This window comes from Canis lupus, chromosome 19, assembly GCF_011100685.1.
Source record: "Canis lupus familiaris isolate Mischka breed German Shepherd chromosome 19, alternate assembly UU_Cfam_GSD_1.0, whole genome shotgun sequence".
Classification (NCBI taxonomy): Eukaryota; Metazoa; Chordata; class Mammalia; order Carnivora; family Canidae; genus Canis; species Canis lupus.
This window is the reverse complement of record NC_049240.1, coordinates 23,824,752-23,840,636: the sequence shown is the minus strand read 5'-3', so window position 1 is coordinate 23,840,636 and position 15,885 is coordinate 23,824,752. Positions and strand designations below refer to the sequence as shown.

General features: G+C 35.6%; 1 protein-coding gene across 3 annotated transcripts in view; it reads left to right on the top strand.

The window, feature by feature from the left end:
- The window catches only part of UGGT1 (UDP-glucose glycoprotein glucosyltransferase 1), a 123,814-nt gene that overhangs the window by 55,492 nt on the left and 52,437 nt on the right, over window positions 1–15,885 (top strand). For all 3 annotated transcript variants that reach the window (XR_005374019.1, XM_038564809.1, XM_038564808.1), the window contains exon 18: window positions 6,914–7,078. Coding sequence is in view for 2 of the 3 variants with exons in the window: in XM_038564809.1 (XP_038420737.1) it covers window positions 6,914–7,078 (165 nt within the window). In the remaining variant the exon portion in view is untranslated. The remainder of the gene's footprint in view (window positions 1–6,913; window positions 7,079–15,885) is intronic.

Here is a 15,885-nt window from a genome sequence, read left to right as displayed (position 1 = left end):
ACCCCTACTCTTTTGCCATCTTGCCCCTCCTCTCTCCTGCTTTATTTCTGATTTTATTTAAATTTTTCTCTTTTTTCTTCATTTAGCTAAAGGTTTGCTAAATTTTTTTATCTTTTAAAAAACAGCTTAGTTTTAAAAAACAGTTTGAACTTTGCATTTGTTTTTCTGGTCTCTGATCTTTGTTGCTTTCCTTCAGCAGTTTGGGTGTAGTTTCTTTTTTTTTTTTTTCTAGTTCCGAGGTATATATAGTTAAGCTTTTTACTTGAGATCTTTCTTTTTGCTTAATGTTAGCATTTATCACTATAAAATGCCTTCTTAGACCTACTTTTGCTGTATCCTGTAAGTTTTGATGCATTATGTTTCCATTTTAATTTTATTTCAAGGTATTTATTTCACTTTTGATTTATTCTTTGAGACTCACTGATTATCAAGGCATTTGTTAATTTCCACATATTTGCAAATTTTCCAGTTTTCCTCATGTTACTGATTTCTAGAATATTTCATATGTGCTTTTGAAGCCATGTATTCTGCTGCTGTTGGATGGAGTATTCTGTATATATCTGTTAGGTCCATTTGGTTTACAGTATAATTAAAGTCCAGTATTTCCTTACTAATTTCTGTGTGGTTTATATATCCATTGTTCAACGTGAGGTATTGAATTCTTCACTGTACTCACATTGTGTTGTCTGTTTCTCCCTTGAGATTTGTTAATATTTGCTTAATATGTGTTGCCTGTACATACACTTAAAATTGTTATGCTTTCTCAATGAATTGGCCCCTTTACATAAGGATCTTTTTTTCCATGTGATTACAGTTTTGTGTTTAAACTCTTATTTTGTTTAATATAAATATAGCTACCCCTGCTGTCTTCCGGTTTCCATTTGCATGGAGTATTTTTTTCCATCACTTCACTTTGAGCCTATCTGTGTCCTTAAAGCTATAATGAAACTCTTGTAGGTTTATATAGTTGACTCTTGTGGATTCATATAGTTGAGTCTTGTTTTCTTTCTTTTTTCTTTGATCTACCCAGCTATGTTCTCTGCCCTTTGATTGGAGAATTTAACATTGTTACATTTAGAGTATTATTGATAGACTATTGATGTATTCCATAGATTATTTACAAACAAATGCCATTTTATTAGTTATTTTCTGGCTGTTTATGTTTCCCTTGTTCCTTTCTTCCTGCCTCTTTTGTGAATTGATTTTTCTGTAGTAGTATGCTTTGATCTCTTTCTCTTCATGTTTTGTGAAGCTACTGTAGATTTTTGCTTTGTTATTTTGAGGCTTACATGGACCATCTTATGTATAGTGTCTGCTTTATGCTGCTGACATCTTTTATTGCATACAAAAACTTATTTACTCTTTTTACTCTCTCCCTGTTTCTGTTTTTGTTGTCACAACTTATCTCTTTTTATATTGTGCATTCATGAACCAATTAGTATAGCTATAGTCATTTTCAAAACCCATGTCCTGTAACCTTTATATTAGAGGTAAGTGGCTAACACGTCACCATTTTACAGTATACTTGTGTTTACCAATTTTATATATTTTCATATGTTTTTATGTTACTCAGTATCATCCTTTCATTTCAGCTTGAAGAGGTCCTTTCACCATTTCCTGTAAAGCAAGTTTAGTGGTGATGAAGTGTCTTAGCTTTGATTTATCTATGAAAGTCTGTCTCCATTTCTAACGGATAATGTTGCCAGGTAGGATATCTTTGGTTAGCAGTGTTTACCTTTCAGCACTTGATATCATCCCACTCTTGCTTGGTCTGTAAGGTTTCTTTTGGGAAGTCTGCTCTTGGCCTTCCCCGATAAGTGACAAGGTGTTTTCTGTTGCTGCTTTCAAGATTCTGTCTTTGTCTTTGATTTTTGACAGTTTTATTATGTGTCTTGCAGAGGATTTCTTTAAGTTGATTTTGTTTGGTGACCTATAAGCTTCATGAACTTGAATATCAAATCACTCCCCACATTTGGGGACTTCTCAGCCATTATTTCTTTAAGTAAACTTTTTAACACCTTCTCAAACCTCTTATCTCCTTCTGGAACTCTAGTAATTTGGAAAACATCTAGATAACATTTTTTTTCCTATCGTTTTTGTTGTTACTGTTATCCTCTGAGTGGATAATTTCAGAGTTCCTTTTAACTCACAGATTCTTTTTTCTGTTTGATCCATTCTGATATTAATGCTATTTCATTCTTCTTTCCAAAGAATTTATTGTATTCTTTAGCTCCAGAATATGTTTGGCTTTTTTTTTTTTTTTTTTTAAATGATTTCTCTCTGTCTCTCTCGTTAAACTTGAAATTTTGTGGGTTTTTTGTTGTTGTTGTTGTTGAATTATCTTTGTGTTTTCTTGTAGGTAATTGAGTTTCTTTTTAAATAACTTTTTTGAATTCTTTATTAGGTAAATCATAGGTATCCACTTCTTTGGAATTGGGTACTGAATGATTATTGTGATCCTTTGGTGCAATTGTGCTTTCTTGATGTTCCTTGCAGTTTTGTTGCTTCTTTGCATTTGAGGTAGCAGTCACCTCCCACAGTCTCTACTAAACTGCCTTTGGGAGAGAAGTACCTTCTGTCAAACCTAGGAATTCTGAGGCTTTCTCAGGCCATTTGTGGATGTATATGCTCCATACTTATTCTTTCTTATACAGAATTCTTAACCGTGCCTAACTTTTGGAGTCTACATTGCTAAAGGCTGGGGTGCTGACTGTCCTTCTTTTGCTTTCCTTGAGGTGGCCATAAAGCTCCAGTATTTTTTCTCTGTTGCCCTCATGTTTGGGCTGGCTTTCTGTGCTTTCTCACTAGCCATCTGGTAAAGCTCACTCTTGCCACTACTGTAAGGAGCATATACAAGGAGCTGGACACAGGGTGAGGGTGAGTGTAGATGAGGTGTGCCAATGAGCCATTTAGTGGGATCTGTGGCTGAAGTGTCCCCAGTGGTTCATGGGTGAGCTCTTGATGGAGTTTGTGATGCAGTAAGTATGATCCATCCTCTTTGAGTGCTGAGTACTATTGGCTGCCCTTTTCCAGCCTTTTTCTACCCCGTTACACAGTTCACAATTCAGTACTCTCGATGGGTTAAGAGAAAAATGAGCTTCTTTGGCAGTGTTGCTTGTAGTGGGGGAAATTGAGTGTTTTCTCACTTGCTCTCTGTTTCCCCAGCAGGAGACATCATAGGCCCAAAAAATCTTTCTTGGCCCTAAGCTGTGCTGGGGCCAAGTCAAGTCAGACTATTGTTTTTATCTTCTCTGGTGCATCCAATCTCTTTTTTCTTTTGCTCCAGTGGTGTTTTGGAACTTCTTTTCTGGAAACCTGGATTTACACAGAGGTCTCTTGTCTGAAGGTGTGATTGTTTAAGACAGTTTTTTCTAGGGGTCCTCAGGCTGTGACTGGGAGGGGCTGGAGCCAGTTGATGAACCAATACAGAGTCCACAGCCAGGGTTGAACTTGTATGGCTGTTACCTGATGCATGGGTAAGTGAACTTCTTGGCATATGGTGCTAGATCCCAAAGCTTCCACAAAGGCACTTTTGTCTGTGGTTAAATGCTGACTTATTGTTCAGGATTGGGGGCACCAATGGTGTATGTCTTCTTCTTCAGCCAAAATACTGATGTCACTCTTGCTTTAGTGTTGAGCTCCTTTGTTTTTAAGGTGTATTAAGTCAGATTTAGGGTTGCAGCTGGTCATGAGGTCTGGTCTGGGTAGACTGAACATAATTCCATTGTTCTGTTGTATCTTTCCATTTGCTCACTTGCCTGTGTGTGTGTGTTCTAAATATTTATTCATTCATTCATTCATTCATGAGAGAGAGAGATTGGCAGAGACACAGGCAGAGGGAGAAGCATGGTCCCTATAGGGACCCTTATATAGGACTCGGTCCCAGGACCCTGGGATCATGACCTGAGCCAAAGGCAGATGTTCAGCCACTGAGCCACCCAGGTGCTATCCCCACCTTATTTATTTTTTAAAATAAAATAAAACTGATATGGTGCCCAGTAATTTTCTAGATAGACAAAAACAGCAAGAGGTAATACTCTGTAGAAAAAGAATAGGTGAAATAAAAGGAAAGAAGGACCACTTTGGGAATATGAAAGAATTGAGGGAATTCATGAAGTTTTCTCATATTTTTCATTTGGAAAATGTTTATTTTTAATTTTTAATTTAATTTTTTTTCCCCTGGAAAGGAGAAGTGCCTGATTTTGCCCCAGTGTGCTTGCTTGGTTGCTTTTTACCATTTTAACATTAGATCTCACTTGTTTAAATAATTTTTTTAATTCAAGTATAATTAACATACAGTATTATATTCGTTTCAAATGTATAATATAATGATACAACAGTTGTATACACTACTTGGTACTCATCCTGTTAAGTGTACTCTTGATCCCTTTATCTCTTTCACTGGTTTCACCTGGAAAACAGTTCCCTTTAATTTTCCTTCATCTTCCTGAAGGAACAGTACACATTGCATTTCTATTGTGGATGATTGCTGTATTAAAAGTATTTTCTTAGGGCAGCTGGGTGGCTCAGAGGTTTAACGCCTGCCTTCAGCCCAGGGCATGATCCTGGAGTCCCAGGATCAAGTCCCACATCAGGCTCTCTGCATGGAGCCTGCTTCTCCCTGTTTGAGTCTCTCTCTCTCTCTCTCTCTCTCTCTCTTTCTCTTTCTTTTTCTCTCTCTCTGTGTCTCTCATGAATAAACAAAATCTTTAAAAAATAAATAAAAGTATTTTCTTGAGATATATTGGACAAATGGAGTAAAAGGGTATTTTTATTACATGTGTTACAGTCTTCATTTTACTGATGTATCAGATAAATTTATTACATAGCTCATTAGTAGTTTCCGAGTTTCCTCTGCCCTTCCCCACCTTGTACGTGCACAGTCTCTCTCTCTTAAATAAAAATCTTAAAAAAAAAATACATACCTGTACCTTTTGTTATAAATTTGAAGCTATGATATCCTCTGTGTATGATATTTGAAAGTTGTAATTATTTGTACTAGAGTGTACAATTAAAGTAGAAATTTTAAACTGAAGATAATATGTCTGATAGGTATATATATATCTTTCAAGCTAATAAGATAATGATACTTAAGTCCTAATTTATACATGTAGACATTTTGCATTTGGCATGTTAACTTTGAGTCCTTATTAATTTCAGTTATCATTTGTGAGTGGCTAATTCATAAGACCTTGCCTGTAATTAATTAAGGTTTTTAAATTACAGTTAACATTTTTAGTTAGTATTGATAGAAATTCTTATGTAATTTTTAAGTTTGGCTTTTTGGTAATTAGACTGCATTCTGTTATTTGGTTGGTAAGTTATTTACAATTTGTAAGGAAGGCAGGTCTATATAGTCAAAACATCTCCTTCTTAACTCCTGATTTTCACTCATTTGCCATTTCTGGAGAAAACCAGTGTTACTTTTATTGTCTCTTAAGTTATTATTATTATTTTTAAAGATTTTATTTATTTATGAGAAACACACACACACACACACACACAGAGGCAGAGACATAGGTAGAGGGAGAAGCAGGCTCCATGTAGGCAGCCCGATGTGGGACTCAGTCCCGGGTCTCCAGGATCATGCCCTGGGCCAAAGGCAGCGCTAAACCACTGAGCCACCCGGGCTGCCCTGTTGTCTCTTAGAGTTATAATGTGGGTTTGTTTTTTTTTTTGTTGTTTGTTTGTTTGTTTTGTTGGGATGATTTTCGAAACAAAGTATTTTAAAATTGAATTTTTAATGAATGTCTTTGAAATAGTTGAGACATTAAAGAACAGAATTAGCATGGTAAAAATTTTGGAAATGTAAATTTTAAAAGTATAAACTATGATATGTGGAAATGGCAGAAATAACATACAAGGCCTTTCTGCCTGTGCCATGTTCTCACCCATCTGGTAAGTGTTACTGTTATGGCTAGATCTGATTAGAAACTGAGCAGTGTGTTGCTGCTGCTGATTGTCAGTTACCCATTTGAAATACTTTTCTATTTATATATAAATACATATAATTTTGCTATTTTTCAGAGGTATTAGTTAAAAGATGTCTTAACAAGAATGTTACAAGGAATCCTTTTACACCTTGGGTAATTAAAGTTTTTACTGTGACAAGTTGGCTTTGGGGCTGTGGTTGATATCCAGGGGGAATGTATATCTATATATTGACCATCAGAGAAGAATGCTCATCTTAGATATATTTGTTTTTTTGTTAGCCTAGCATTTTCCTCCTAAGGAACCTCTTTTGTCTTTGAGAAGAAGGAAAAAGATTGGGCTTAGTATTATCATAGAGCAATTTTTAAGCACTCTTTTACTACCAGTTTTGTTTTGTTTTCTAAAAGTGTAATTTCTTTGTCAGTGATAGGGATCTTTTAAATTTAGATTGGGGTGTAAATATTTCATCTTATCTGCCCAAGAGCACTCATAATTTATGGCAGTCTGTCATTGTGCTGCCCATTATGGTAGCCTCTAGTCGCATGTGGCTTTTAAAATGGAAATTAATTTAAATTTCAAGTGCTCAATAGTTACATGTGGTTAGTGGCTATTGCATTGGACAGCAAAGATAGAATATCTCCATCATTGTTGAAAGGTTTGTTATACAGCCTTGGCTTTAGTATATGTAATTAAGGTTTGGTAGCCTGGGTTGCTTAAAATTACCCTTACCCTGAAATCACTTCTTAATTTGCAAGGTTTTGTGGTTTTATAAAAACTGAGTAACTCAGGTTCAGATTACCCAGTTGGATATTAACTCTGTCTCTTCTGATATTTCTTTAAAGGTATTTCTTTAGTTATTTCTTGGTGATCATATTTCTGTTGATTTTACTTTTCTTATTAGCACATATGCCTGAAAAATATGCTTTGTTCCATTTATCTTACAAAGGACAAAAGATATTATTTGTTGTCCCTTGTGTCTCAGGAAGCGAGAGGCTATTATGAACAGACTGGGGTTGGTCCATTGCCTGTTGTTCTGTTCAACGGAATGCCCTTTGAAAAGGAACAGTTAGATCCTGATGAGTTGGAAACCATCACAATGCACAAAATCCTGGAGACCACAACCTTCTTCCAAAGAGCAGTGTACTTGGTGAGTGGTAATTCAAGGCTGATTTTGAAAGCGAATGGTTTTGCTTATGTTTTTGTAATCTCTGTAGTAAGCCATAACATTCTTTAAGTATTATTAGTTTTTATACATCAGTTGTAATATATATGTTAAAAATATATTATATATATATTTGCACATATACAGATATAATGAAAATATTCACAAGACTTTGTGAATTCTATTTGAAATAGCTAAGTTTATTGTTGTCAAGATTAAGTGTTTATTTAAAAAATTCTAAAGAACTTAGCATTTCCAATAGTCATTTGTTCTATTTGTAGGGGATTTTGACTTAGGAAAGGCTCACACATATATATATGTGTGTATATATACTTGTGTATATACAGTTATTGTTGAGATATAATTCACATGCCATAAAATTCAGTCTTTGAAGTGGACAATTCAGTGTATTTAGTGTGTACACAGAATTTATGCAACTATAACCTCTGTGAAATCTTAGAACATCATCATCACCCCCCAAAGGCCAACACCCTGTAGCATTCACTCTGCATTTGCCTCTACCCTAAACCCTAGCAACTTCAAATCTATTTTCTTTCTGTATGGATTTGCCTATTTGAGACATTTAATATAAAAGGAATCATATAATATGTGGTCTAGTGTGTGTGATTTCATGTGTAATATTTTCAAGGTTATTCCAGTTGGAGTATGTGTTAGTACTTTATTTCTTTTTATGGCCAAATAATAGTTCCTTGAGTGGATATAACATCTTAAAAACCCACTCATCAGTTGATGCATATTTAGGTTTCCTCTCTGTGGCTACTTGTGAATACAGTCATGTACAAGTTTTTGTGTAGACATATGTTCTTATTTGTCTTGTGTGTATACCTAGAAGTGAAATTGCCTGTTTAGTCTTTTCCAAAGTGGTTGTACCATTATACATTACTACCAGCAATGCATGCAGGTTCTAATTTCTCCACATTCTAGCTGATACTTAATATTGTCTGTTTCTTTGACTATAGCCTAGTGGGTATTAAGTAATATCTCATTATGGTTTTTACCTGTGTTACTCGAAAACGAATAATGTTGAAAATTGTTTCCTGTACTTATTGACCATTTATATCTTTTTTGGAGAAATGTCTATGTGTTTAATTGACTAACTTGTTTTGTTATTTTGAATTCTCTATGTGTTCTGGGTAGTAATCCCTTATATATAGAATTTCCCAGTGTTTTTCTGATTTCATGGTTTGTCTTTTAAAGGACAGATGCTTTAAATATTGATTAAGTCCAATTTACTTTTTTTGTTGCTTGTGCTATTTGTGCCATATGTATGAGCTTATTCTAGGTCATGAAGATTGATACCTTTTATAGTTTTTTCTCTTAAACATTTAGTTCTTGGATGTATTTTCAGTTTTTGTATATGGTGTGAGGTAGGAGTCCACATTTTTTTTTTTTTTTTTGGTCATATCCAGTTTGGCATGCAACTAGATGTCTTTTGGGATATGCAGTTGTCCTAGTACTGTTTATTGAAAAGAATGCTCTTCTCCCATTAAAGTGTCATGTCACTCATGTAAAAAAATAAATTGACCATTAATATATAGATTTATTTATGAACTGCCTATTTTCCATTCACTTACATATTTGTTCTTATGTAACACGTGGAAGCCCCGTGCCCTTCCCCCCACCTGGTCCTACGCGTCTTTTCCAGCTGGCTGTTCCTGAGTTAGCCTTTCTAAGTAAGCCGGAGATGTAGCAAGGAGTGGGTGTCTCTGAGGTCGGTGAGCCGCTCAAGCAGATTAATGGAACCGAAGGAAGCAAGTGTGGGGACTCTTTGGTCAGAAGCACAGGGAATATATTTGTCGGTCTGAATTTCACATTCAACTATCATTCAACATTGATGCCATCATAAAAAGAAATGAATATTTACAGGTTAAGAAAAGAAGTTTGCATCTGAGAAATTCACTTCATCCTTTTTTCTCCTTTTTCTTCCCCAACTGCTAATAAAAGTTGAGATAAATTTTTTTTATCTCACGGTCTTTTTTTTTTTTTTAAGATTTTATTTATTTATTCATGAGAGACAGAGAGAGAGAGAGAGAGAGAGGCAGAGACAGGAAGAGGGAGAAGAAGCCCCGTGCAGGGGGCCTGACGTGGGACTCGATCCTAGGTCTCCAGGATCAGGCCCTGGGCCAAAGGCGGTGCTACACTGCTGAGCCACCCGGACTGCCCAGTAGTGCACAGTCTTAATTGTAATCAAGTGTGAGTTTTCCAACTTTGGGTTTTTCTTTCTCTTTTTTAAAGATTGTTTGAACTATGTCATCTGCATTTTCATATGAATCTTAAAATTAACTTGTTAGTATTTGCAAAAAAGGGCTGCTGGGATTTTGTAGTAATTGCATTGAATCTGTAGATCAATTAGGAGAGTAATTCACATCTTAGCAACATTGAGTTTCTAACCCATGAACCCAGGATGTGTTTCCATTTATTTAGGTCTTGTTATTCTTTCAGTGATGTTTTGTTGTTTCCAATGAAGCATCCTTACTCTTCTTTCTCTAAATTTATTGGCTAGTATTTTTTTGATGCTATTATAAATGGAATTATTTCCTTAATTTAATTTTTGGATGGTTCATTGATAGTGAATAGAAATACAATTGATTTTTATATATTGATCTTAGATGCTGCAACCTTGTTGAACTTATTAGTCCTAAAGCCTTTTTTTTTTTTTAAAGAATTTATTTATTCATGAGAAACACAGAGAGAGAGAGAGAGGCAGAGACACAGGCAGAGGGAGAAGCAGGCTCCATGCAGGGAGCCTGATGTTGGACTAGATCCTGGATCCTGGGATCATGCCCTGAGCCAACCGCTGAGCCACCCAGGCGTCCCAGTTCTAAAGCTTTTTAAAAAAATTTCTATATAGAAAATGTTGTCATCTTACAGATGACAAAAACATGCCATCTCTGATTAGAGATAGTTTTGATTCTTCCAGTCAAATCAGGATTTATTTATTTATTTATTTATTTATTTATTTATTTATTTATTTATAAGATTTTATTTATTTATTAGAGACACACACAGAGAGACAGGCAGAGGAAGAAACAGGTTCTATGCAGGGAGCCAGATGTGGGACTTGATCCCGAGTCTCCAGGATCAGGCCCTGGGCTGAAGGTGGCGCTAAATCACTGAGCCCCCGGGCCGCCCTCATACCCTCTTTTGACTAGCTGTTAATCTTACTGAGGATCCATTCTATGTTAGGAGTCTCTTCTCATTCCTGTTTTCAGAGTCCTTTATTTGTGTTTCATTTTTGACACTTCATTAATTTGTCTAAGTGTGGAACTGTGAATTTTTCCTATGTGGAGTACATTACATTTCTTAAATATCAAAATTAGGAGCTTTCCAATCATTGTTTCTTTTAGTAGTCTTTCTTCCTGTAATGACTTCTGACACCAAAACTATTCAGAGTTAGGCCATATGTGATGTTTAAAGACACAGTTTGCCAGAAGATTGCCCTCGCTTCAGACATCAGCCACAAATTTGGGAGTCCTCAAGTCACCCGCACTTAGTATGAACTGGCTAAGTTTTGGTAATTTGCTAGAATAGCTTACAGAGTTCAGGATAGTGCTATGCTTACAATTTGTGTTATGATAATAAAATAATGCAAATGTGAACTAGCCAAAGGGTGAGGTGCATAGGGCAGGATTTCAGAAGGTTCCAAACATAAAGATTCTGTTATCTTCTCCCTGTGAGGTCAGGATACATTGCCCTTCCTGATTATTGGTGTGTGATGGCACATGGGATATTGCCAACCAAGGAAGCTCAGCCAAGTTTTGGTGTTCAGTTTTTATTGGGACTTCCTATGTAACCACGATTGATAGAATCATTGGCTGTGTGATTGAATTCAGTCTCTAGCCCCTCTTCCTGTTTCCAGAGTTCGGACTAATACTATTGCTGCTCAAAATCCCAACCAACCCTTTAGCCAGTTGGTTGGTCTTTCTGGCTTGGGCAGCCTTCATTGAGTTGTCTCATTAGCATAAACAGTCTAAAAGACCACCACCATGAGTCACCTTATTAGTATAAACTATCAGATGTGGTCTGATAGATAGGTCCTGGCATGAATAACAAAGATGCCACTACTATCACTCAGGAAACTCCAGAATTAAGAGGTTACCTTATGAGGGCACCAGCCAAATTCTTTATTACACACATTCTCTTTCTTTTCTTTTTCTTTCTTTTCTTTCTTTCTTTCCTCTTCTTCTGGATAGATGCATGTATTGATACTTTCTCTTCCTTAAATGGAATGGTCTCAGTTGACATATCTTGAAATTAATTGGGTTTTTTGTTCTTTGTTTTTTTACTGGTAATAGCAGTAAATTAGCTACTCACTAGCTAATTTAATACCTGCTAGTGTTAGCTAATAGCTAAAATCTGCTATTGAGTCCTTCTAGCAAATATTTAATTTCAGTTATTATATTTTTAACTCTGGTTTTTCTGTTTGATTCTTTTACATAATTTCTTTCTCTTGATACAATCTGTTTGGTGAGACGTTAAGTCTCAAAGTTTCCTTTAGTTTGCTAGATGGTTTCCTTTAGTTTTTTAAAATATATTTAAAAGAGCTGATTTGAAGTTTTTGTGGAGTAAGTCCGATGGTTGGGCTATTTTAGGAATTATATGTGTTAGGTTTCTTTTCCTTAATGTGGGTCATACAGTCTTTTTTTTTTTTTTTTTTTGGCATGTCTTTTAAATTTTTGTTGATAATTGGACATTTTGACTAATATTATATTACGCTTCTAGAAATCAGAGTCCTAGGTCTGCCAAGGTTTGTTGTTATGGTGGTTGGTTGTTTAGGGACTTTCCTATGCTAATTCTTTAAAGTCTGTATTCTTTGTCTTGTGTTGCCTCTTTTGTGTGTGTGTGTGTGTGTGTGTGTGTGTATGTGTGTGTGTGTGTGTGTTACCTCTTATGTCTCTGTTTGGTAGCTTATTGGTCAGCTATTAAATAAACAGAGATTTTCTTAAATGCATGAGTCCAAGAAAGTCTCTCATTTTTTTCTCAGGAGTGTTTTGTGTACATGTTGGGATACACCTTCAATACTTAACTTGACAATTTACAACTCTGCCATAGCCTTCAATTCCTACTTGAACAGATGGTCAGGTTAGTCAGAAGCAAGAGTGTTAGGACTGTCCAAGATTTTTTGTGGACATGCATTCAAACCTGGGCACTGTGCATGTGGCCTTTGAGGTTCCAAGGAATATGGGAGAGCTTTTCAAAACCCCTAATGGACATCTCATTCGCCACCTTTTTCTTTTATGTTTTTGACACTTGTCAGCCCAACTATTGTCACCACGTTAAGCAACTGAGACATTAAACAGTTGCTTCTGATTCTTTTTGAAAAGGTCTCCAGGAAAAAGCTATTGGCACTGAGTATGATCTAATTCAGCTCAACTAGAGAAAGAGCACCTGGGAATATTCCCAGCTTGCTGGTTTTTACATTTATTTCAGGGCTGTTGGTTTTCAAGATTCCTGTGTAGCTGGGTAGATAAGTAACAAGACAAGTTAAAGTTTATGAAGGTTATTTTTCCTGCCAAGAATCAGCCATTTTCTCGAATAAAAGTCATTTGGAATTTTGTAAGCCTTTGGTTAATTTCCAGAGTTTTGAAAAAGTTTGATGATTTTTTCTCAGTGTCCTTGATGGTTTGTTTTTGAAATAGAGGCTTTTTAGAGATCTTCACTGGACCATTTCTGTTGAATGTCACTCACAAATACAGTATTTTTATTGTAGTAAAATATATGAAATAAATTTTACCATTTTAACCATTTTAAATTATGCAGAGAGACATTAAGTAGGTACAGTGTTGTTTGACTTTTACTCCTCTATCTCCAGAATATTTTTATCACCTCCAGCACCAACTGTTTACCCACTAAGCAGTAACTCTCATTGCTGGCTCTCATCAGCCACTGGTAAATACTCTTCTGCTTTTTGTGTTTTTGAGTTTGCTTATTCTAGATGACATCATAGGGTTTTTGTCAGTTTTGTGTCTTGCATATTTTAAGGTTCATATGTGTTGTAGCATGTATCAGAATTTCCTTCCTAAAAATTGAATTATATGTATATACCACATTTTATTTATCCATTCATGTATTGGACATTTGGGTTGTTTCCACCTATTGGTTACTGTGAATTAATGCTGCTCTGGACATTAGTGTGCAAATAATTGTTCAAATCTTTGCTTTCAGTATTTGGATATATACATAGTGGAATTGCTGGACTGTATGGTAATTCTGTCTAACATTTTGAGGAACTACCCTATTTTTTAAAGCAGCCATACCATTTTACATTTCTACCACCAAATATGCAAAAATTTCATTTTTCTACATCCTCATTAATACTTGTTTAGTTTCTATTATTTTGATGATAACCATTTTAGTTGGTGTAAAGTGGTATCCCATCATGGTTTTTTTTATTTGCATTTCCTTAAGGACTAATGGACTGAGTATGTTTTCATGTGCTTATTGGCCATTTGTTTATCTTCTTCAGAGAAATGTCTATTCAAGTCCTTTATTTATTTTTGAACTAGGTTATTTTTTGTTGTTGAAGTATAGAGTTCCTTATATATTTTGGATATTTATCTCTTGTCATACACGATTTACAAATATTTTCCTCCATTCTCTTGGTTGTCTTTCCACTTTTTAAATGGTGTCCTTTTATGCATAGAAGTATTGAATTTTGATGAAGTCCAACTTATTTGTTGTTTCTTTTGTTAACTATGATTTTGGTATCATATTTGAGAAATAATTGTCAAATCCAATGTCATGAAAATTTTCCCCAATGTTTTTTCCCAAAAGTTTTATAGTTATAGCTCTTATGTTTATGACTTTGATCTATTTTGAGTTAATTTTTGTGTGTGGTGTGAGTATGTGAGTAAGGGCCCCACTTCATTCTTTTGCATATGGATATCCAGTTTGCCCAGCACCATTTGTTGAAAAGACCCAAAAAATATTTTTAAAAGCTACTCTTATCATGCTGATAATCCTTTTATAAAACAAACAAACAAGAAAACAAACCCCAAACAAAAAGTATTGACTAAATTCTATTGCATGCTCCCTCATGAATAAGGTAGTTTTGTTAAATAATTTGTTCTTCATGGAGCTACTAGAACAAAATATGAAAACATGGTTTTTTTTTTTTTAATGAGTTTCACTTATTTTCCAAAGTTAAGGATAGTTTAGAAGAAATGATAATTATTCTCTTTGTTTAAATAATATTAATGAAAAGATAAAAGATAATTCAAACATGTTGGTTTTCCAGCATCTGTTTAAAACATTTCTTTTTCAACATTGTTGGATGTAAAAATTCAGAAGAGTTTTTGTTTTTCAGATATCTGTGGTTTAAATATTCTCCCTTTGGATGCTAGTTTTCCTCTGCTTCTCCTTAAATTGCCAGTGAGAAGTTTGGTTTGCTCTAGCTAAAGAAAGTTTTATTTGAAATATTGTGACAAAAGTCAGATGTGCTCCTGTACATATTTAGAAAAGTCTAAATTTGGGAGAATATTAAAGTGTCTAAAGTAAATATGAGAGTTGTTCCCTTCTTCAGAATCCCTGGAGAAATAGCTCTTTGTGTCCCCATATATATAGAAATATATATTTATATATGTATTTTTTAGCTTATCTTTCTTTTTTTTTAAGATTTTATTTATTTATTCATAGAGACACAGCTAGAGAGAGAGAGAGAGGCAGAGACACAGGCAGAGGGAGAAGCAGGCTCCATGCAGGGAGCCCGATGTAGGACTCGATCCCGGGTCTCCAGGATTACGCCCTGGGCTGTAGGTGGTGCTAAACCGCTGCGCCACCGGGGCTGCCCTTAGCTTACCTTTCTAATTAAATGTATCTCTGCTTTGTATTTCGGAATATACAACTCTTTGTTAGTACTTTTAGATTGCTGTCTGGTTTTTAAATTTTTTATTAAAGATTTTATTTTATTTTATTCATGAGAGAAACAGAAGGAGAGAGGGGCAGAGACACAGGCAGAGGGAGAAGCAGGCTCCACGCAGGGAGTCTGACATGGGACTTGATTCCAGGACTCCAGGATCACACCCTGGGCTGAAGGCAGGCGCCATACTGCTGAGCCACCCAGGGATCCCTCTGGTTTTTTTATTTTTAAGAATGAACAATCAGTTATTTCATCCCCTAATGTTGGACATTGCTTGTAGAATTTCACTGTTACAAATACTGCTGAAATGACTAGTCCTTTTTTTTTTTTTTTTTTTTTAAAGATTTTATTCATGAGAGAGAGAGAGAGAGGCAGAGACATAAGCAGAGGGAGAAACAGGCTCCATGTAGGGAGCCCGATGTGGGACTTGATCCCGGGACTCCAGGATCACGCCCTGAGCCGAAGGTAGACGCTTTAACTGCTAAGCCACCAGGTGTCCCAAAATGACTAGTCTTTTTTTTTTTTTTTTTTTTTAATTTTTTATTTTATGATAGAGAGAGAGAAAGAGAGAGGCAGAGACACAGGCAGAGGGAGAAGCAGGCTCCATGCACCGGGAGCCCGATGTGGGATTCGATCCGGGGTCTCCAGGATCGCGCCCTGGGCCAAAGGCAGGCGCCAGCCAAACCGCTGCGCCACCCAAGGATCCCTGACTAGTCTTATATGTATATCTTTATACCCTTTTTTTTTTTTTTGAGAAATACCAGTTATTGGAATTGTTTTGTCGAAGGGTCATGTACATTTAAGATTTTGAACTAGAGTCACTGTAAAAAGGTACGATAGGCAGATGGTGTAAAACTCAAGGTGTGAATAGAGGTGTGAATGAAGAGAAACTTTCACTCATTCACTCCTCTTT